The following is a 22024-nucleotide window of genomic DNA, read 5'->3' as shown; positions in this document are numbered from 1 at the left end:
GTGTAGTTATTCCCTCCGTAAGGCAATCAAACAAACAAAGCGTCAGTATAGAGACAAAGTGGAGTCACAATTCAACGGCTCAAACATGAGACGTATGTGGCAGGGTCTACAGACAATCACTGATTACAAAAAGAAAACCAGCCCCGTCACAGACATCGACATCTTGCTCCCAGACAAATTAAACAACTTCTTTGCGCACTTTGAGGACAATACAGTGCCACCGACACAGTCCGCTACCAAAGACTGTGGGCTCTCCTTCTCTGTGGCCAAAGTGAGTAAAACATTTAAATGTGTTAACCCTCGCAAGGCTGCCGGCCCAGATGGCATCCCTAGCCGTGTCCTCAGAGCATGCGCAGACCAGCTGGCTGGTGTATTTACGGACATATTCAATCAATCCCTATCCCAGTCTGCTGTCCCCACATGCTTCAAGATGGCCACCATTGTTCCTGTTCCCAAGAAAGCTAAAGTAACTGAAATAAATGACTATCGCCCCGTAGCACTCACTTCTGACATCATGAAGTGCTTTGAGAGATTGGTCAAGGATCATGTCACCTCCACTGTACCGGTTACCCTAGACCCTCTCCAATTTGCTTACCGCCCCAATAGGTCCACAGACAATGCAATCACCATCACACTGCACACTGACCTATCCCATCTGGACAAGAGTAATACCTATGAAAGAATGCTGTTCATTGACTACAGCTCAGCATTCAACACCATAGCTTGAGACCCTGTGTCTCGACCCTGTGTGCAACTGGCTCCTTGAGACCCTGTGTGCAACTGGCTCCTGGACTTCCTGATGGGCAGCCCCCAGGTGGTGAGGGTAGGAAACAACATCTTCTCTCCGCTGATCCTCAACACTGGGGCCCCACAAGGGTGCGTTCTCAGCCCTCTCCTGTACTCCCTCTTCACCCATGACTGCGTGGCCATGCACACCTCCAACTCAATCATCAAGTTTACAGATGACACTACAGTGGTAGGCTTGATTACCAACAATGACGAGACAGCCTACAGGGAGGAGGTGAGGGCCCTCGGAGTGTGGTGTCAGGAAAATAACCTCTCACTCAATGTCAGCAAAACAAAAGAGATGATCATGGACTTCAGGAAACATCAAAGGGAGCACCCCCCTATCCACATCGACGGGACAGCAGTGGAGAAGGTGGCAAGTTTTATGTTCCTCGGTGTACATATCACCGACAAACTGAAATGGTCCACGCACACAGACAGTGTGGTGAAGAAGGCACAACAGCGCCTCTTCAACCTCAGGAGGCTGAAACTCTCACTAACTTTTTACAGGTGCACAATTGAGAGCATCCTGTCGGGCTGTATCACCGCCTGGTACGGCAGCTGCACCGCCCACAACCGCAGGGCTCTCCAGAGGGTGGGTCTGCACAACACATCACCAGGGGCAAACTACCTGCCCTCCAGGACACCTACAACACCCAATGTCACAGGAAGGCAAAAAAGATCATCAAGGTCAATAACCACCCGAGCCATTACCTGTTCACCCAGCTTCCATCCAGAAGCCAAGGTCAGTACAGGTGCATCAAAGCCGGGACAGAGAGATTGAAAAGCAGCTTCTATCTCAAGGCCATCAGATTGTTAAACAGCCACCACTAGCACAGAGAGGTGGCTGCCTACCTACAGACTTGATATCATTGGCCACTTTAATAAATGGAACACTAGTCACTTTAATAATGCCACTTTAAGAATGTTTACATATCTCGCATTACTCATCTCATACTGTATACTGTATCCTTCACTATCTCTTCTTTACTATCTATTGCATCTTAGCCGCTCTGTCACTGCTCATCCATATATTTTATATTTATATATTCTCATCCAATTCCTTTACTAGACTGTGTGTATTAGGTTTTGTTGTGGAATTGTTAGATATTACCTGTTATATACTGCTGCACTGTAGGATCTAGAAGGATAAGCATTTCACTACACTCGCAATAACATCTGCTAACCATGTGTATGTGACCAATATTGGACACAAGCTAACTAACTAGCTTCTGAAGTTTACGAATCTGGGCACATTTTAGTCAGCTAACGTTAGTCTAGCCAAATACCTTTTTTTCAAACACCCAGTCAAGCTAGTTAGCTAGCTAATGTTAGCTTTCTAATTTTAGCTAACACCCAGTTAGCTAGACATTTTATTATTTGTGTTAGTTGATAAAGTTGTTCTTAACTTGCTAAGTTATTGACATAACCTACTGACTAGCTAGATCAATTAACATATTTGTTTATCATTGTAATATTAAATAGTCACTAACTGTCACTTAACTAATGTTGTTTATAGCTTTAAAATTAGGATCCTATACCTTAAGTATTTGGTGATGGTAGTTATCTAGTAACTGTTTTTCTCTTTTCCTTTTCTTATTTCAGAGAAAGCATGTACTGTCACGAATCCCGCTTCCTGAGTCTGTGTTTGCCTGTGTTTCTGTCCTGGAGTGTGTTTCCGGTGTCCTGGAACGCACCCTGTCTGGTTGCCGGGCGAATAAGCTTGTTGGGAGATCGATGTTCACCCGCACCTGTATCCCATCAGTAATCTGCACACCTGTCCTGATCATCACCTCTCCCCTTCAAAAGCTCTGACCTGACATCCATTCCCTGCCGGATCGTTAGCCATGAACAGTATGTTGTGCCAGAGTATCAGCCTCAAGTTGGATAGAATTTGTTGTTTTTTACGTATTGCTTGCCTTAAACTTACCTCCGTTTGTTCTGTCTTCAGTTACTCACCCGGATCATTTACCCCATTCCCGCCTGGTCGTCGGAGGATTCCGCTACCCCATTGGATCCACCTATTTACTCCCATCAACTCACCACCGCTGCCCGCTACGCCACCTGGATATATCTACCCATTCACATTCACTTGTAAATAAATACTCACCTTCTTCCTACTCTCCTTGTCCTGGTCTGCTTCTGGGTTCGATTTTGAAAGAACGTGACATGTACAATCTAGAAGAAAAAGAAACGCACACCTATTTAGGCGAGGTGCTGGCTAGCAGAGTAGAAAACTTGAAAATTAACCTCTTGGAGATACATTTACATTTACATTTAAGTCATTTAGCAGACGCTCTTATCCAGAGCGACTTACAAATTGGTGCTTTCACCTTATGACATCCAGTGGAACAGCCACTTTACAATACTGCATCTAGGTCTTTTAAGGGGGGGGGGAGGGGTGAGAAGGATTACTTTATCCTATCCTAGGTATTCCTTAAAGAGGTGGGGTTTCAGGTGTCTCCGGAAGGTGGTGATTGACTCCGCTGTCCTGGCGTCGTGAGGGAGTTTGTTCCACCATTGGGGGGCCAGAGCAGCGAACAGTTTTGACTGGGCTGAGTGGGAACTGTACTTCCTCAGTGGTAGGGAGGCGAGCAGGCCAGAGGTGGATGAACGCAGTGCCCTTGTTTGGGTGTAGGGCCTGATCAGAGCCTGGAGGTACTGAGGTGCCGTTCCCCTCACAGCTCCGTAGGCAAGCACCATGGTCTTGTAGCGGAGATAGGGCTGAATACTGCCCCCTTTGGAGGAAGTGCGTGCCCATAGTAAACTGAAAATATTTTTTCCCAAAATTGCTAATATATGCATATAATAATTATTATTGAATAGAAAACACTCTAAAGTTTCTAAAACCGTTTAAATTATGTCTGTATGTAAAGCAGAACTCTCAGGGCAGCCATTCTCCCAAACTCTCTCTTGGCAACAGAAAAGTTGGGCCAACTTTGACGTCATCACCCCCACCCTTCCCAAGCAGCTACGGATTTGGGTTCAGCGCGATGTCTGCTTTCAAATGGCACGTTCATTGTGAGAATCTCGCAGGCTAAAACGTTCGGGTCACTCGAAAATACATGCACTCTATTGCGCGCGGCCGATTTGGGGCGCTTTCTTTTCCAAGAAACACCAATTGATGTCGGTTTGTCTGTTCGCGCTGATCATTGTTTTACACGTTAAAAACTTCAAGCTCGATTCTGCACTTAGTTTGACCAGTTTAGTCGACATATAATATGTAATTTTGAAGTTTTGATGCGCAAGAGTGCGGGACCAGAAGTCATTTTGGGTGCATTTCAGCTGAAGCTGTTAGCATATGCTAATACAGAGACACACAACTTGAAACCAAACGATGTATTGGGTAAGTATGACTCCTTCTACGTCTTCTGATCGAAGAACATCAAAGGTAAGGGAATATTTATGTGGTTATTTTGGGTTTCTGTGGACTCCAAACGTAGAGGAGACATACTGCTAATATCTGAGCGCCGTCTCATAGTATAGCCTAGTGAACGAATTCTGTAACGTTAAAAATAAATGTAACACAGCGGTTATATTAAGAAGAAGTGTATCTTTGTAACTATATGTAGAACATGTATATTTAGTCATGTTTATTGCTTGTTATCTGACGTTATCTGTCGGAGCTATCATTTCTCCGGACATTTGAGTAGCATTTTTTGAAATGTCGTCATTGTAAACAGAGATTTATGGATATAAATGGCATATTATTGAAAAAAACCATAAATGTACTGTGTAACATGTCATATTACTGTCATCTGATGAAGATTTTCAAAAGGTTAGTGAATTATTTATTTTTTAATCCTACTTTTAAATTTGATATTTTCTGGGACAAAATGGCTGCCTCTTGTCTTTTGTTTCGGTGGTGATCTAATATAAATATGTGCTATGTTTTCGCCGTAAAACATTTTAGAAATCTGACTTGCTGGGTAGATGAACAAGGTGTTTATCTTTCATTTGAGCTATTGGACTTGTTAATGTGTGGAGGTTAAATATTTCTAAGAATATTTTTTTGCATTTTGCGTTATGGTAATGAGCTTGAGCCGTAGTCACGATCCCGGATCCGGGATGGGTAGCATCAAGAGGAAGAGCTGTACACTGAAGGAGCTCAGATGCAAAAATGTAATATCCAACGTTTCGACAGCCAAGCTGTCTTCATCAGGGAATAATCACAAACACTGCGGGATGACTCGTTTATATAGTGTCAAAAGACACACAGGTGTCTGTAATCATGGCCAAGAGTGGCCTAATATCATTGGTTAATTCTCAAATATTAAAATGGCGTACAAAGAACATACAAAAAACAAATGGATAGCATACGATCATAAATACATTTTAGACTACACAAGCTTACAAACAATTACAATGGCAAAGTCACAATAATCACAAGAATGGCATCAGACTCTACGTTGAGACCGAAGGGAGCAAGGGTCTTTAAGTTAAAGATCCAGGCAGCCTCTCGTTTTAACAATAAATGATCAAGGTCACCCCCTCTCCTAGGGAGGGTGACATGTTCGATGCCAATATAACGCAGAGACAAAATCGAGTGGCCTGCCTCCAAAAAGGAATTTATGATCGTATGTTATCCATTTGTTTTTAACTTAAGACAGAGCTTCATTGGTGTTACTGCCCACTGTATAGACTCTGACAGTTTCAACAGATGCTCTGCAGCCCTGGCCTGTAAATATGACAGGATCGCACACCTTTGATGTGTTGGCAGGTTCCCTAAATAACATCCATTCCGAGTTTGAAATCATGGTTAAGATTGTGAGAACAACAACAGACAACGGCTCTAACTTCTTGAATGCTTTCCATGTTTTTGATGAAACGATGAAAAACATCGAGACAGTGGAAGCAGTGGGTGGTGAAGCAGCTCAGCCAGGACAGGAAGATTGCGAAGAGGAACAAGAGAAGAGTGAAGAAGTGGAGTTTGTTGATGTGGCAATGATCCTGAATGAAGATGATGGTTTTGAGTACCAGCTGCCGAAGCACCAGCGCTGTGCTTGCCACAGACTCAACTAAGTATCTACAGTCAATGCCCTGAAAGCAACATCCAGAAAAGAAAAAAAAGAAAGTGTCCCATTCAACATTTGGCAAGTGTCAAGCCCCAAGCACTTTGGAACAAATGAGTAAGATCCACACTTGCAGCCGAAACGTTTGAAGATGCTTGTAGCTGCTGCGCCCGAATGCTACAGTACAAGGTGGAACTCCTGGTTCATGGCTGTAGAAAGACTCCTGAGGATCGTCAAAGACAAAGGAGATGCGGCCGTCAGAGTTCTCTGCACAGACTTCGAGGTTCCAATGTAAGTAAGGATTATGTATGATTTTGTCATCATTTAAGTTCTTGAATGTTTAAATCTGTTGCAGTTTCCTGACCCTTTGCTTGGGGACTTATAACTGTTTCACATGTTGTAGCCATACACTAACATTGATCCATTTAGTCAACTACTCATCCAGCCATTGATTACTGTAGTTGGATCAGGTGAAATGGTTGGTGGTCCCCTTTGTATAGGGTTAGGAAACACAGTATTATTATATATTTTTTTTTTCATAGGTTCAATCCAGCTGAACTCACCTTCCTCACGGAGTATGCTGCCACCATGAGCCCAGTCTCAAAGGCCATCAACATCCTGCAGGCTGAAACCAATGTCCAGATGGGGTGGCTACTTGCAACTACCAACCTGCTCATTAAAAAAATTGACCGAATCAAGTTGTCCCTGAAGTACTGTAAGCCTCTGGTGGATGTGCTACAACTGAGACTGAAGAAGCGCTTCAGCCACGTTTCACGGCCCTGAGCTGATAGCCGCTGCAATCCTTCTCCCCAAATTCAAAACAATGCGGACAAAGGATGACGCCACCATCAGAATGAGACAACGTGGTAGATTAATAGTATTTTATTATTCATAAACACTGTGTATAGTGTACATTTTGACACTTCATAGATTTGAGAAACACCCATTTAAAGTACAATCCTGACTTTGTAGTTCAGTCCAACGTGTAGCCTATTTACCCCTGTTGCTTGGTTTATATAGATAGGGGATGGGGATGGATTAATGTAGGCTCTTAACTGCATGATTTCTATGGGTCGTCTTCTTTGTATTTCAGGAATGGACTACATCAAGGACCACCTGGAAGAACCCTTGCTGCAGCTAGGTGATGGAGCCAGTTCATCTGATGAGGACTTCTTCTCTGCCATGAAAACGTCTCAAGCACATGAAAGCTCCAAACAGATGGACGGACACCTGGCCTGTTCAGCGGATCATATGGAGTTGCTCAAGTCCTTCCCGGCAGTCTGTAAGCTGTCTCTGAGGTTAAACACACCCTTACCTACATCAGCTGCCTGTGAAAGGTTGTCCAGCATTGCAGTACTTGTTTTCAGCCCCAGGAGAGCAAGGCTGGATTCCAGAAACTTTGAAAACCAGCTTTTCCTGAAGATGAACCGTAAATTCTTCAACTTCAAGTAATGACAGCTTAACGCTAACAAGCCCAAAGACATGACTGCCTAATGCGTTTTGTTAATTTATGTTTAAAATTCACAAGTTTTACCCCCAAGCCATAAGACTCCTGAACAGGTAATCAAATGGCTACCTGGACTATTTGCATTGTGTGCCCCCCCCAACCCCTCTTTAACGCTGCTGCTACTCTCTGTTTATCATATATGCATAGTCACTTTAACTATACATTCATGTACATACTACCTCAATTGGCTCGACCAACCAGTGCCTCCACATTGGCTAACCGGGCTATCTGCATTGTGTTCCACCACCCACCACCCCCTCTTTTACGCTACTGCTACTCTCTGTTCATCATATATGCATAGTCACTTTAACCATATCTACATGTACATACTACCTCAATCAGCCCGACTAAACAGTGCCTGTATGTAGCCTCGCTACTGTATATAGCCTCGCTACTGTTATTTTTCACTGTATTTTTACTGTTTTATTTCTTTACTTACCTATTGTTCACCTAATACCTTTTTTGCACTGTTGGTTAGAGCCTGTAAGTAAGCATTTCAATGTTGTATTCGGCACACGTAACAAATAAACTTTGATTTGATTTATAGGTGTCCTTGTTACAAAGATATGATCTAACACACCGATTTCTAATACAGTTCCATCAGTGGTGACGTCCTCATATTCCTACAGTGAGGTTGTGTGCAGTTCTAAACATGTACAGAATTGTTTATTTTTTTATGTATAGGATTCTATTTTTTCTAAAGCAAAGTGTCTGATTGTAAGTGCTTGCATTTACCGGCTATAGTCCTTCATTAAGGCATAATTCTATTTTGTCTGTAAGAGATGTATTTTGAAGTGCTGCCTATTTGAGAATCCAGTTGTTGTTTTTTTTGTATCTGAGCTATTCTTGCATCTGTAAGACTACCTTTCAGAAAAGCTCAAACCAAATAAAAGGGCTGGCTGTTTTGCTTTTTGGATTTACAGCTCCTGTGTTTCATACTTTTAATTTTGGAGCCAGATACTTAAGGACATCCAACAATGCTTAAAATAAGGAATTTAATGTACAACTTTTACTTTTACTCAAGTTTGAGTACTTTTTACACCATTGAACTTGAGTACATTTAACACCAGATACTTTTAGACTTTTACTCAAGTAGTATTTTACTTGGTGACTTTCACCTTTACTTGAGTCATTTTCTATTAAGGTATCTTTACTTTTACTCATGTATGACAGTTGAGTACTTTTTCGACCACTGTGTCTACTTTAATTCACTGACCTCATCAGGAAAGAGATTGATGAGGGAAATCTCTGTGGAATGGTACTGCTTGACCTACAGAAGGCCTTTGATACCACTGTCTCCTAATCTCCAAACTGGAGGCACTGGGGTTAAGCAGTATCCCTCTAGGCTGGGTAAAGTCCTATTTATCAGGTAGTGAGCAAGTAGTAGAGGTTAATTGTTCACTGTCTCAGGCAAAACCAATGAGGTGTGGCGTTCCGCAGGGGAGCGTGCTTGGGCCTCTCCTGTTTTTTACTGTATATTAACGATATGAAAGATGCTTGTTCTTGCCATCTTTTCCTTTATGTGAATGACTCCACTTCTTGTGTCTCACAAAAGTAAAACTGTTGGAGAGCATACTTATCACAGAGCTTATTAGCAAATGGCATGGCGATAATAAGCTATCTCTGCACTTAGGTAAAACTGAGGCCATTATTTTTGGAGCCCGACCTAAATTGAGTAGCTCCTCTGAAATCAGAGTGGAGTTAGGGGGTGAGGTGCTGACAACTAAAACCTGTTAGCAACCTGGGATGCTTCCTTGATGGAAGCTTGGGAGGTGTGAGAAGGGTCTCTAAGTGCAAGGGACGGTTAATGCCAGGACTAAGCTTTTGTCTAGAAAGTCCAAGCTGCTTGATAAGGACTCCATGAAAGCGCTAGCCACTGCCCTCCTTCAATGCCATTTTGACGACACTAGTAATTCCTGGTTTGGGGGCTTATCTAGGCTTAAGGGGAAGCTCCAGATAGCCCAGAATAAGCTGATCAGGGTAGTATTGAAGGTGAAACTCAACAGACTGCCTGTTGAGGCTAGGGTGTCCCAGATTAGACTGGGTTTGGTTTACAGGAGTATTTATGGTCCTGCACCCAGATATCTAACTGATTACTTTCCCCATGTTAGGGATACACAAAACCACAGCACCAGATCAGGTGTTGCTAATGTGTGGTTATACAGATTCAGGAGTAATGCTGGGAAAGGCACTTTTTAGTTTACTGGAGCCTCAGACTGGAATGAGTTGCCTCTGCCCAGCTTTAAAAATAAAGTAAAAAACTGTTTGATGTCTTCTGTGTCCATATGAATGACCCCTATGATGTAACTGCAATGATAATGTTCTTATTCTTTGTTTCAAGAGGACCACAACAGAAATGAAGCCCCAGACTTTGTGTTATCCATGATGATTTGACTCATGTACGGCTTTTTCAAGTTTTATGTATTTTTTTTTAAATAGTCAAATTAATAAACTAAAACATCCTATCCATCCTTTGCCATGGTAGCCAAAATCAAGGCCAGCCCAGCAATTTTATACATAATCCTAAGTATGATGGGATGTTAATTGCTTAATTAACTAAGGAATCACACCTGTGTGGAAGCACCTGCTTTCAATATACACTGCTCAAAAAAATAAAGGGAACACTTAAACAACACAATGTAACTCCAAGTCAATCACACTTCTGAGAAATCAAACTGTCCACTTAGGAAGCAACACTGATTGACAATACATTTCACATGCTGTTGTGCAAATGGAATAGACAACAGGTGGAAATTATAGGCAATTAGCAAGACACCCCCAATAAAGGAGTGGTTCTGCAGGTGGTGACCACAGACCACTTCTCAGTTCCTATGCTTCCTGGCTGATGTTTTGGTCACTTTTGAATGCTGGCGGTGCTTTCACTCTAGTGGTAGCATGAGACGGAGTCTACAACCCACACAAGTGGCTCAGGTAGTGCAGCTCATCCAGGATGGAACATCAATGCGAGCTGTGTCAAGAAGGTTTGCTGTGTCTGTCAGCGTAGTGTCCAGAACATGGAGGCGCTACCAGGAGACAGGCCAGTACATCAGGAGACATGGAGGAGGCCATAGGAGGGCAACAACCCAGCAGCAGGACCGCTACCTTCGCCTTTGTGCAAGGAGGAGCAGGAGGAGCACTGCCATAGTCCTGCAAAATGACCTCCAGCAGGCCACAAATGTGCATGTGTCTGCTCAAATGGTCAGAAACAGACTCCATGAGGGTGGTATGAGGGCCCGACGTCCACAGGTGGGGGTTGTGCTTACAGCTCAACACCGTGCAGGACGTTTGGCATTTGCCAGAGAACACCAAGATTGGCAAATTCGCCACTGGCGCCCTGTGCTCTTCACAGATGAAAGCAGGTTCACACTGAGCACGTGACAGACGTGACAGAGTCTGGAGACGCCGTGGAGAACGTTCTGCTGCCTGCAACATCCTCCAGCATGACCGGTTTGGCGGTGGGTCAGTCATGGTGTGGCATTTCTTTGGGGGGCCGCACAGCCCTCCATGTGCTCGCCAGAGGTAGCCTGACTGCCATTAGGTACCGAGATGAGATCCTCAGACCCCTTGTGAGACCATATGCTGGTGCGGTTGGCCCTGGGTTCCTCCTAATGCAAGACAATGCTAGACCTCATGTGGCTGGAGTGTGTCAGCAGTTCCTGCAAGAGGAAGGCATTGATGCTATGGACTGGCTCGCCCGCTCCATCCACCAACGCCACGTTGCACCACAGACTGTCCAGGAGTTGGCGGATGCTTTAGTCCAGGTCTGGGAGGAGATCCCTCAGGAGACCATCCGCCACCTCATCAGGAGCATGCCCAGGCATTGTAGGGAGGCCACACAAAATGATTATTTTGACTTGTTTTAAGGACATTACATCAAAGTTGGATCCGCCTGTAATGTGGTTTTCCACTTTTCCATTTTGAGTGTGACTCCAAATCCAGACCTCCATGGGTTGATAAATTTGATTTCCATTGATAATTTTTGTGTGATTTTGTTGTCAGCACATTCAACTATGTAAAGAAAAAAGTATTTAATAAGAATATTTCATTCATTCAGATCTAGGATGTGTTATTTTAGTGTTCCCTTTATTTTTTTGAGCAGTGTACTTTGTATCCCTCACTTAAGTGTTTCATTATTTCGGCAGTTACCTGTACTTTTCCAGTCATTATTATTCGCCTTCCACTGGAACCTCTGACGCAACAGTTTTTAAAGTTACTGAGACCAAAACAACTTTAAAACCTTTAGGCTGACTTTCTCCAGGTTGCTTGGAAAAAACATTTTTTATAGTACTATTACTTTTCCTACGACAACCACATTTGCATGAATCACAATGGAGTTTACCCAAACAACCCAATATTCAAGTCTATCAAAGTAGTCATAGTGCTAAACATAACTCCACCAATCCTTAGAACCTCCATATGCAGATTACTCTGTGTCAGTCTTAAACAGCACTTCCCAATCTCGGTCCTCGGGACCCAAAAGGGTGCGCTTTTTGACCTAACACTACAAAGCTTGATGATTAGTTGATTATTTGAATCAGCTGTGTAGTGCTAGGGCAAAAAAACAAAACGTGCACCCCTTTGGATCCCGAGGCCCGAGATTTGGAAACCCTGGTCTAGAATGGCAACACAGTACGCTATTGAAGCACGTTCTTTCCGTGGCTTACCGCCCCCGGTTGAGCTGGCTGTGCCTTCACTGCCGTGGCTGAGGAGAATGGTCATTGGAGCCAAGGGGGGGTGGCATTGTACTGTGCTGGCTCTGGTATTTTCTAGACACATTCTCCTTTCTGGCACAGTTCCAGCAATTATGCTGAATGCCCATAGGAGAACCCTTTGAATAACCGTTTTGGGTTCCAGGTAGAACACTTTTCACTGATGGTTCTACATGGAACCAGAAAGGGTTCTAAGCTGGAACCAAAAAGGGTTCTCCTATGGGGACAGCCGAAGAACCCTTTTTCTAAGAGTGTAGAGACTACATAATGACACCACAGACAACAGTACTGGATATGTAATAAATCACTCTGTGCCTTGAGATGTCATCATACTCCTCGTCTGTTAACTGAGCAGAATCGTGCTGGTCTACAATCTTTGTTGTTGAATTCTCATACTGTTAACAGCAATACACAAGTGCATGTGAACAGTAACCTCCCCTGAATTTCAAATCAAGTTCCAACCCCCACTACATCCTATGCACTTTCAGATTCAGGGTACATTTCAGTTTTAATCGAACATCAAATGATCAGGTAGCTTGACATCATCATTGTAAAGGATTCAGATAGGCTACACGATCATAACAACATTTATAATCACCATCTGAATATCTTTTTTAGAGAAGACTACGCTGTGATTTTGAACATGTAAACCTGTTTAATGTATGGATTATAGAGATTTTGTCAGATGTATTTTTTTAATAGATGTTGCTATGGATTCAAACCACTGTAGACTCAACGTGGCCATAGTTTCATTAAAACATTTCATTTTCAGTAGATGCAGTCGTATGCATTTTCATCATCGCAGTAGAAACATTGAAATGTCTCACATAACTTTAATAGCAGGTTTAGGGTTACAACAGCAGGTTGTGACATGTGTTAGCACAAATCAAATTAACCAAATAAAAAAAGGAGTTAAAAAGGTCAAATCCTACGGCCCATCTACGCCCATGTATTAAAATGTTTTTTGTTCACTTACAATATTAAAAACAGATCATGAGTTGGGCAATGTGTTACCAGGAACTTACAAGCATCAAACCAAATCAATGGAGAGGTTCTATGAGCTCTGCCTAAAAATAAAAAAAACACATGACTTCCTACACATGAAAGCACTTGGTCGGGTCCAGGTCCAAGGTCTGTCACACTTCATTGACTTCGTCACCTGTGAAAATGTCAAATCATCAATAGAACATTCCCTGCTTGGCCTAGGATTTTACTGCATATAAAACAATGAACATCAATCTTCACAGGGCCGACCCCCAACCAAATAATATTAATATATATTGAGTATATAAAACATTAAAGAACACCTGCTCTTTCCATGATAGACTGACCAGGTGAAAGCTATGATCCCTTATTGATGTCACTTGTTAAATCCACTTCAAATGAAGGGGAGACAGGTACGTTTTTTATTTTTAAGCCTTGAGACATGGATTGTGTATGTGTGCCATTCAGAAGGTTAATAAACAAGACAAAAAAATGTAAGTGCCTTGGAACGGGGTATGGTAATGGATGCCAGGTGCACCGGTGTGTGTCAAGAACTGCAACGCTGCTGGGTTTTTCACACATTTTTTTGCAGTTTCCCATGTGTTGTGTGTTATAATTGTAGAATACACAAGGTGCAGTTTCGAAATTTTGTTGTGGATCAGCAGTTTCTCTTGTTAAGTCCATCACTCAATCAGCCATGTTAGCTCACAGTTCTTAGATTGGAGTCGCTCTGGATGTGCCCAATTAAAGTAACCGTCCACTTGATCAAGGGCACCAACAGATTTTTCACCTAATAGGCTTGGGGACTCGAACCAGCAACCTTTGCTTTTAGTGGCCTTTTATTTATTTTTTGTAGTACGTTTACTAGTTTCTCCTCAATTTCATAATATCCATTGGTAATTACAGTCTTGACAGTCGCGGCAACTCCCCTCCAGACTCGGGAGAGGCGAAGGTCGAGGGCCATGCGTCCTCCAAAACGCGACCCTGCCAAGCCACACTGCTTCTTGACACACTGCTCGCTTAACCCGGAAGCCAGCCGCACCAATGTGTCAGAGGAACCACCATCCAGCTGGTGACCGGGGTCAACATGCAGGTGCCCGGCCCACCACAAGGAGTCACGTGAGCGCAAGGTGGACAAGGAAATCCCGGCTGGCCAAACCCTCCCCTAACCCGGATAACGCTAGGCCAATTGTGCGCCACTTCATGGGCCTCCTGGTCATGGGATTGAACCCCGCGTCAAGCACTGCGATGCAGTGCCTTACCACACCACTGTGCCACTCATGAGGCCCCTCAGCCCAACGATCTTAACCGCTTGGCTATCTGCCACCCCGCTGATTTTGTTAGTCACTCTCATATCATTAACATGGCATAAGTCTTGACAAAATGTGTAGAATTGCAGGACATTAGCTTTAAAAACATAAAAAATTCTCTCAATCCCATGACAAAATGGGAAGAATTGTAGGAAATTAACTGTAAAACTACACATTTTATACTGTAGAATTGCATGGAATTTGATATAAAGTTGCTAAACTTCTCTCTGAACCATGGCAAAATCTGTAGAATTGCCAAAAGTTTGCTTTAGAAATGCAACATTTTCTTTACTCCCCATGACAAACGTATAGAATTGCAGATAATTAGCTTTACAACAAATATATTTATCTCTGCCGTCAAGAGGGGGGCCACTAAATGTTTTTCCTGGGAGGTGCAAATCTCACTTAGGGCACTCAAAAGGCTAGGGCCGGCCTTGCATCTTCATTCCTGTCATTTAAGCATGAGTATGAGAAATGTAGGTTTGGTTATAGAAAGGTTGTTATGTACTTACTCTCTGCACACGGGGAGCTGTATTCACTCACAGCTTCATCACCTGAGAACAGAAAAGAGGAGAATGCAGAGGTCAGTTCCATTCTAATGATAACTACTTCCCTGTCAGTCAACGTCATTAAATTCCCACTTCAATGGTGAACCAATGGGCCCATACTGGTGATGTCTCATTTCCTTCTTCAGGGAACTAGAGTTATGGACAGTACCAGGCAAAAGTTTGGACACACCTACTCATTAAAAAAAAAATACATTTCGGAATAATAGTGAAGACATCAAAACTATGAAATATGGAATAATTTAGTAACCAAAACAAAGTGTTAAACAAAATCAAAACATGTTATATTAGAGATTCTTCAAAGTAGCCACCCTTTGCCTTGATGACAGCTTTGCACATGCCTGGCATTCTCTCAACCAGCTTCATGAGGTAGTCACCTGGAATGCATTTCAATTAATAGATGTGCCTTGTTAAAAGTTATTTTGTGGAATTGCTTTCCTTCATAATGCATTTGAGCCAATCAGATGTGTTGTGACAAGGTAGGGTTGGTATACAGAAGATGGTATTTTACCAAATAGGGCTAAGTCCATATTATGGCAAGAACAGCTCAAATAAGCAAAGATAAATGACAGTCCATCGTTACTTTAAGACATGAAGGTCAGTCAATGTGGAAAATGTAAAGAACTTTCAAAGTTTCTTCAAGTGCAGTCGCAAAATGATGAAACTGGCTCTCATGAGGACCGCCACAGGAAAGGAAGACCCAGTTACCTCTGCTGCAGAGGATACGTTTATTAGAGTTACCAGCCTCAGATTGCAGCCCAAATAAATGCTTCACTGAGTTCAAGTAACAGACACATCTCAACATCAACTGTTCAGAGGAGACTGCGTGAATCAGGCCTTCATAGTCAAATTTCTGCAAAGAAACCATTACTAAAAGGACACCAATGAGAAGAAAATACTTGATTGGGCCAAGAAACACAAACAATGGACATTAGATCGGTGGAAATCTGTCCTTTGGTCTGATGAGTCCAAATTAGATTTTTGGTTCCAACCACTGTCTTTGTGAGATGCAGAATAGGTGAACTAATGATCTCTGCATGTGTGGTTCTCACTGTGAAGCATGGAGGAAAAGATGTGTTGGTGTGGGGGTGCTTTGCTGGTGACACTGTTGGTGATTTATTTAGAATTCATGGCACACTTAACCAGCTTGGCTACCACAGCATTCTGCAGAGATACGCCATCCCATCTAGTTTGTGCTTAGTGGTACTATAATTTGTTTTTCAACATGAATGACCCAACACACCTCTAGGCTGTGTAAGGGCTATTTGACCAAGAAGGAGAGTGATGGAGTGCTGTATCAGATGACCTGGCCTCCACAATCATCCAACCTCAACCCAATTAAAATGGTTTGGGATGGGTTGGACTGCAGAGTGAAGGAAAAGCAGCCAACATGTGCTCAGCATATGAGGGAACTCCTTCAAGACTGTTGGAAAAGCATTCCAGGTGAAGCTGGTTGAGAGAATGCCAAGACTGTGCAAAGCTGTCATCAAGGCAAAGGGTGGATACTTTGAAGAATCTAAAATATATTTGGATTTGTTCAAAACTTTTTGGGTTGCTACATGACTCCATATGTGTTATTTCATAGTTTTGATGTCTTCACTATTATTCTACAATGTAGAAAATAGTAAAAATAAAGAAAAAAACCTTGAATGTGTAGGTGTGTCCAAAATTTTGACTGGTACTGTATCCCAGACATGTATGGCAGTGCCACCAAACACTGAGCAAAAATATAAATACAAGATGCAACAATTTCAAATATTTGACTGAGTTACAGTTCATATAAGGAAATCAGTCAATTCAAATAAATGAATCACTATCCACAAATGCAATTCACTATCCACAAACAAACACCTTTTGATTCGTAAATCGATATATTGCATTCGATTTTTTTTTTTTTTAGAACTGCAGGTCATTTCCAAATGACTGCCATAGATACAAAACGTTCTCAGGCATAGAAAGCGATTTGTAGTCGTAGAAAAAAAGGTTGATCCCATTGATGCTGTTGACTCAGATCACTGGTTGCTGCGGAAAAGGAGGTGAGTGTAACCGGTGTGAAATGGCTAGCTAGTTAGCGGTACGCGCTAATAGCGTTTCAAACCGGTGACGTCACTCGCTCTGATACCTTGAAGTTGTTGTTTCCCGTGCTCTGCAAGGGCTGCGGCTTTTGCGGAGCGATGGGTAATGATGCTTCGAGGGTGACTGTTGTCGATGTGTGCAGAGGGTCCCTGGTTCAAGCCCAGGTTGGCGCGAGGAGAGGGACGGAAGCAATACTGTTACAAAGTCTGATCCTATGCCTCTCCTGGGGAAACATTTAGAGGCTTCAGAAATACCTATGTCTCTTTCATGCGCATCGTCTGTGCAACTTGAGACAGCGAATGGATTATAATCACTTTCAATGTATGACATATCCTTCACATTTAGTGGTGCTATCACACTTGCCAGTTAATTCAACTATTAGGACGATGAACAGGTGTACACTGCAATAGCGTGTAATCTAGGGTTTTGATTCTATACGTTGGACATTCTGTGATTACACATATGGTTAGCATATTATGGTTAGCATACTATAATTTCTGCAGCCTTGAAAGGCAGGCATCAACATGCCCAAACGAGGCTGCCAGCGATTTATAGAAATCGCTTTCTTTGGGTACCAACCTTTTTTCTACGACTACAAATCGCTTTCTATGCGTAATAACTTTTTTCTATGTGTGAGAACTTTTCTACGCGTTTGAACTGTCTTTTTCTTGTCATCAAATCCCTGCCAAAAGTCAGGTAGGTGACCTAAGTGCTTCCAAATATGGAGTTGCAGGTTTGCCATATCTGTCATATTTGCGCATACGTCTCCAAATCTTTATGGCAGCCATTTTACTTAAGGCCCTTGGAAATGATCTGCATATCTGCAGTTATAAAATATATATATATATATATATATATATACACAAATCAAAAGGTGTATGTGTATAGTGAATTGCATTTGTGGATAGCGATTTACATTTGTGGAAAGTGATTTATATTTGTGAATACATTTGGCGCGTTTTGTGCGTGTTTTGCATGTTATTTTTCCATTAATATGTGTCACATATCAGTTTGCAAACAATGTACAATTTTTATAATCAATGAGTTAATAAAGCTGTATACAAACATGGTCTCTTTTTTTTCTTTGAGTAATGCAGGTGTTTCAGACTAGCCCAGTGCTTTCTGTGGTGATGGGGCAGCCAGCGGAAAATACGGAGCGTAGGGGGTTGGTAATGTTCTCCAATTACGCAGTGATAGGCTCAGTGTTCTGTCACTCATGGGGACACTATGTCACTGCAAAATGTACGGGTAGAGCTAAAAAATTCAAGCCCTTTGGATGCTGCAATAGAGTTGCATTAGAAGTGCCTATCCAAGAAGGCTCAAGGTCATTGGACAGAAATAAAATGACGTCAAATCACGTTATATCTCCCGTAGCTTTAATTGGACTGATCATGTCAACATCGTACTTTCAGAATCTTAGCTAGCAAGCTAGCAGTCATCATCATCATGAATCAAGTCAACAATCTACTGGCAAATCCTTTTCCATCATTGTCATATGAAGATAAATTATGAAGAGAAATGATAGATAAAACACTGCTCATCGGCCATAAATATTACGCAAGTTGGAAAATCGCAAATTCAACAATAAGTGGTTTGGAAGGAATCAGCGGCTAACTGCAAGCTCTGCAAAGCAATCACTAGCCTGCTATTCATTGGATTGGGTGTGTGCTCCAAGTCTGGATTTAAGGGTCAACATTGGCCATTCAACATTGGCCATGCTTTCAATCCAGCATCACTTCAAGACAACTGGGAACTCTGAAACTCTGAAAAAAAAACAAGCTCAGACTGGGAAAATACATTTTGAACGGTCATCTATCTCAGAATTCCAGGTTGTAACTCGGCCTCTTTCTAGAGCTCTTCCGTTTCCTGAAGATCACTGACATCATGATTGGACCTTGTTTTTTTGTTGTGGAGTTCCCAGCTGTCTTGAAAGCCCTTCATCAATAAGTGCATCGATGACGTCGTCCCCACAGTGACCGTACGTACCTGTTAGAATAATTTGCATGGTTTGAGATAATGGCTAAAGTGTTCCACTCTGATATTGTATAATGGTGTGAAATGTTTGAGAATCATAAGAAGATAATATGAAGATGTGTGTAGCTATGTTAGAATTATAATACTAGAGTATTATAGTCTTTAATGGGGGTGTAAGCAGAGTGAAGTTGTAAAACCATCAGAGGTTTTCAAACCAAGAGGGCCCCAAACGGGGGAGGGGAAGTGAAAGCCAAGACATGAAAGCCTTCTCCTTTCCCCCTTCTGATGACCAGGTGGCGAATCGCATCTCTGCATGTCTGGCAGACATATCAGTGTGGATGACGGATCACCACCTCAAAAGCTGAACCTCGGCAAGACGGAGCTGCTCTTCCTCCCGGGGAAGGACTGCCCGTTCCATGATCTCGCCATCACGGTCGACAACTCCATTGTGTCCTCCTCCCAGAGCGCTAAGAACCTTGGCGTGATCCTGGACAACACCCTGTCATTCTCAACTAACATCAAGGCGGTGGCCCGTTCCTGTAGGTTCATGCTCTACAACATCCGCAGAGTACGACCCTGCCTCACACAGGAAGCGGCGCAGGTCCTAATCCAGGCACTTGTCATCTCCCGTCTGGATTACTGCAACTCGCTGTTGGCTGGGCTCCCTGCCTGTGCCATTAAACCCCTACAACTCATCCAGAACGCCGCAGCCCGTCTGGTGTTCAACCTTCCCAAGTTCTCTCACGTCACCCCGCTCCTCCGCTCTCTCCACTGGCTTCCAGTTGAAGCTCGCATCCGCTACAAGACCATGGTGCTTGCCTACGGAGCTGTGAGGGGAACGGCACCTCAGTACCTCCAGGCTCTGATCAGGCCCTACACCCAAACAAGGGCACTGCGTTCATCCACCTCTGGCCTGCTCGCCTCCCTACCACTGAGGAAGTACAGTTCCCGCTCAGCCCAGTCAAAACTGTTCGCTGCTCTGGCCCCCCAATGGTGGAACAAACTCCCTCACGACGCCAGGACAGCGGAGTCAATCACCACCTTCCGGAGACACCTGAAACCCCACCTCTTTAAGGAATACCTAGGATAGGATAAAGTAATCCCTCTCACCCCCCTTAAAAGATTTAGATGCACTACTGTTCCACTGGATGTCATAAGGTGAATGCACCAATTTGTAAGTCGCTCTGGATAAGAGCGTCTGCTAAATGACTTAAATGTAATGTTAAATGAATGAGACAATATTGATGGTTCTTTGTCTACAATGTAGTTATTGGAAAAGTACTGGTCATTTGAGAAGGGAGTGACCTAAAGATAGGAATGTGTGTGTATGTTATAAAAAGACAGTCTTCATTTTTGTCTTTAGAGCTCTCATGAATAAACTATACAAACCTTTTGTATTAATCTGAATATTTGTCTAATTATTATTAAACCTGGGGTCCTGCAAACCTCGGGAAATTGGACAAAGGTTGAATGAATGTTTAATTATCATTATTGAAATTGAAAATTCTCGTGACAATATCCCAACCAGAAGCCATGGATCACAGGGAACATCCGCACTGAGCTAAAGGGTAGAGTTGCCGCTTCAAGGAGCTGGACTCCAACCTGGATGCTTATAAGAAATCACGCTATGCCCTCCGACAAACCATTAAACAGGCAAAGCATCAATATAGGACTAAGATTGAATCCTACTACACTGGCTCCGACGCTCATCTGATGTGGTTGGGCATGCAAATTATTACAGACTACAAAGGAAAGCCCAGCCATGAGCTGCCTACAGACGAGCTAAATGACTTCTATGCGCGCTTCGAGGCAAGCAACAAAGAAGCATGCATGAGAGCACCAGCTGTTCGGCTATGGAGAGCATAATCACACAGTCGTCCCGATGTGAGTAAGACCTTGAAACAGGTCAACATTCACAAGGCCGCAGGGCCAGACGGATTACCAGGATGTGTGCTCCTAGCATGCGCTGACCAACTGGCAAGTGTCTTGTTCAACCTGTCCCTGACCAAGTCTGTAATAACAAAATGTTTCAAGCAGACCACCATAGTCCCTGTGCCAAGGAACACCAAGGTAACCTGCCTAAATGACTACCGATCCGTAGCACTCACGTCCGTAGCCATGAAGTGCTTTGAAAGGCTGGTCATGGCTCATATCATCCCAGAAACCCTAGACCCACTCCAATTTGCATACCGCCACAATCTCGATTGCACTCTGCCCACCTGGACAAAAGGAACACCTACGTGAGAATGCTATTCATTGACCACAATTCAGCATTCAACACCATAGTGTCCTCAAAGCTCATCACTGAGCTAAGGACCCTGGGACTAAACACCTCCCTTTGCAACTGGATCCTGGACTTCCAGATGGGCCGCCCCAGGTGGTAAGGGTAGGTAATAACATCTGCCACACGGATCCTCAACACAGGGGCCCCTCAGGGGTGCGTGCTTAGTCCCCTCCTGTACTCCCTGTTCACCCATGACTGAGTGGCCAAGCACAACTCCCAACATTAAGTTTGCTGGTGACACAACAGTGGTAGGCTTATAGAGAGATGCAAGGACAACAACCTCTCCCTCAACATGGTCAAGACAAAGGAGATGACCGTGGATTACAGGAAAAGGAGGGCCAAGCACGCCCCCATTCTCATCGACGGGGCTTTAGTGGAGCAGGTTGAGAGCGTCAAGTTCCATGGTGTCCACATCACCAACAAACCATCATGGTCCAAACACACCAAGACATGAAGAGTGAAGAGGGCACGACAATGCATATTCCCCCTCAGGAGACTGAAAAGATTTGGCATGGGTCCTCAGATCCTCAAACAGTTCTACAGCTGCACCATCGAGAGAATCCTGACTGGCCACCTGCTATGGCAACTGTTCGGCCTCCGACCCCAAGGCGCTACAGAGGGTAGTGCGTATGGCCCAGTGCATCACTAGGGCAAAGCTTCCTGCCATCCACGACCTCTATACTAGGCGGTGTCAAAGGAAGGCCCTAAAAATTGACCCCGTACGGCCAGCGGTATTGGAGCGCGAAGTCTAGGTTCAAAAGGCTTCTACCCCCAAGTCATAAGACTGCTGAACAACTAATCAAATGGCTAACCAGA

At 43.4% G+C, this 22024-nt stretch overlaps 1 protein-coding gene across 6 annotated transcripts in view; it reads right to left on the bottom strand.

Annotated features, from left to right (window-relative positions):
• Positions 1-12827: 12827 nt before the first annotated feature.
• The window catches only part of LOC115141698 (alpha-2-macroglobulin), a 42641-nt gene continuing 33444 nt past the window's right edge, over positions 12828-22024 (bottom strand). For all 6 annotated transcript variants that reach the window (XM_029680833.2, XM_029680834.2, XM_029680837.2 and 3 more), the window contains exons 35-36: positions 14821-14862; positions 12828-13173 (exon numbers count right to left, since the gene is read on the bottom strand). In XM_029680833.2, coding sequence (XP_029536693.2) covers positions 13151-13173; positions 14821-14862 — 65 coding nt within the window. In that variant the 3' untranslated portion in view covers positions 12828-13150. The remainder of the gene's footprint in view (positions 13174-14820; positions 14863-22024) is intronic.

This window comes from Oncorhynchus nerka, unplaced genomic scaffold (genome assembly GCF_034236695.1).
Source record: "Oncorhynchus nerka isolate Pitt River unplaced genomic scaffold, Oner_Uvic_2.0 unplaced_scaffold_17___fragment_2___debris, whole genome shotgun sequence".
Taxonomy (NCBI): Eukaryota; Metazoa; Chordata; class Actinopteri; order Salmoniformes; family Salmonidae; genus Oncorhynchus; species Oncorhynchus nerka.
This window is presented reverse-complemented; position numbering and strand designations above follow the sequence as displayed.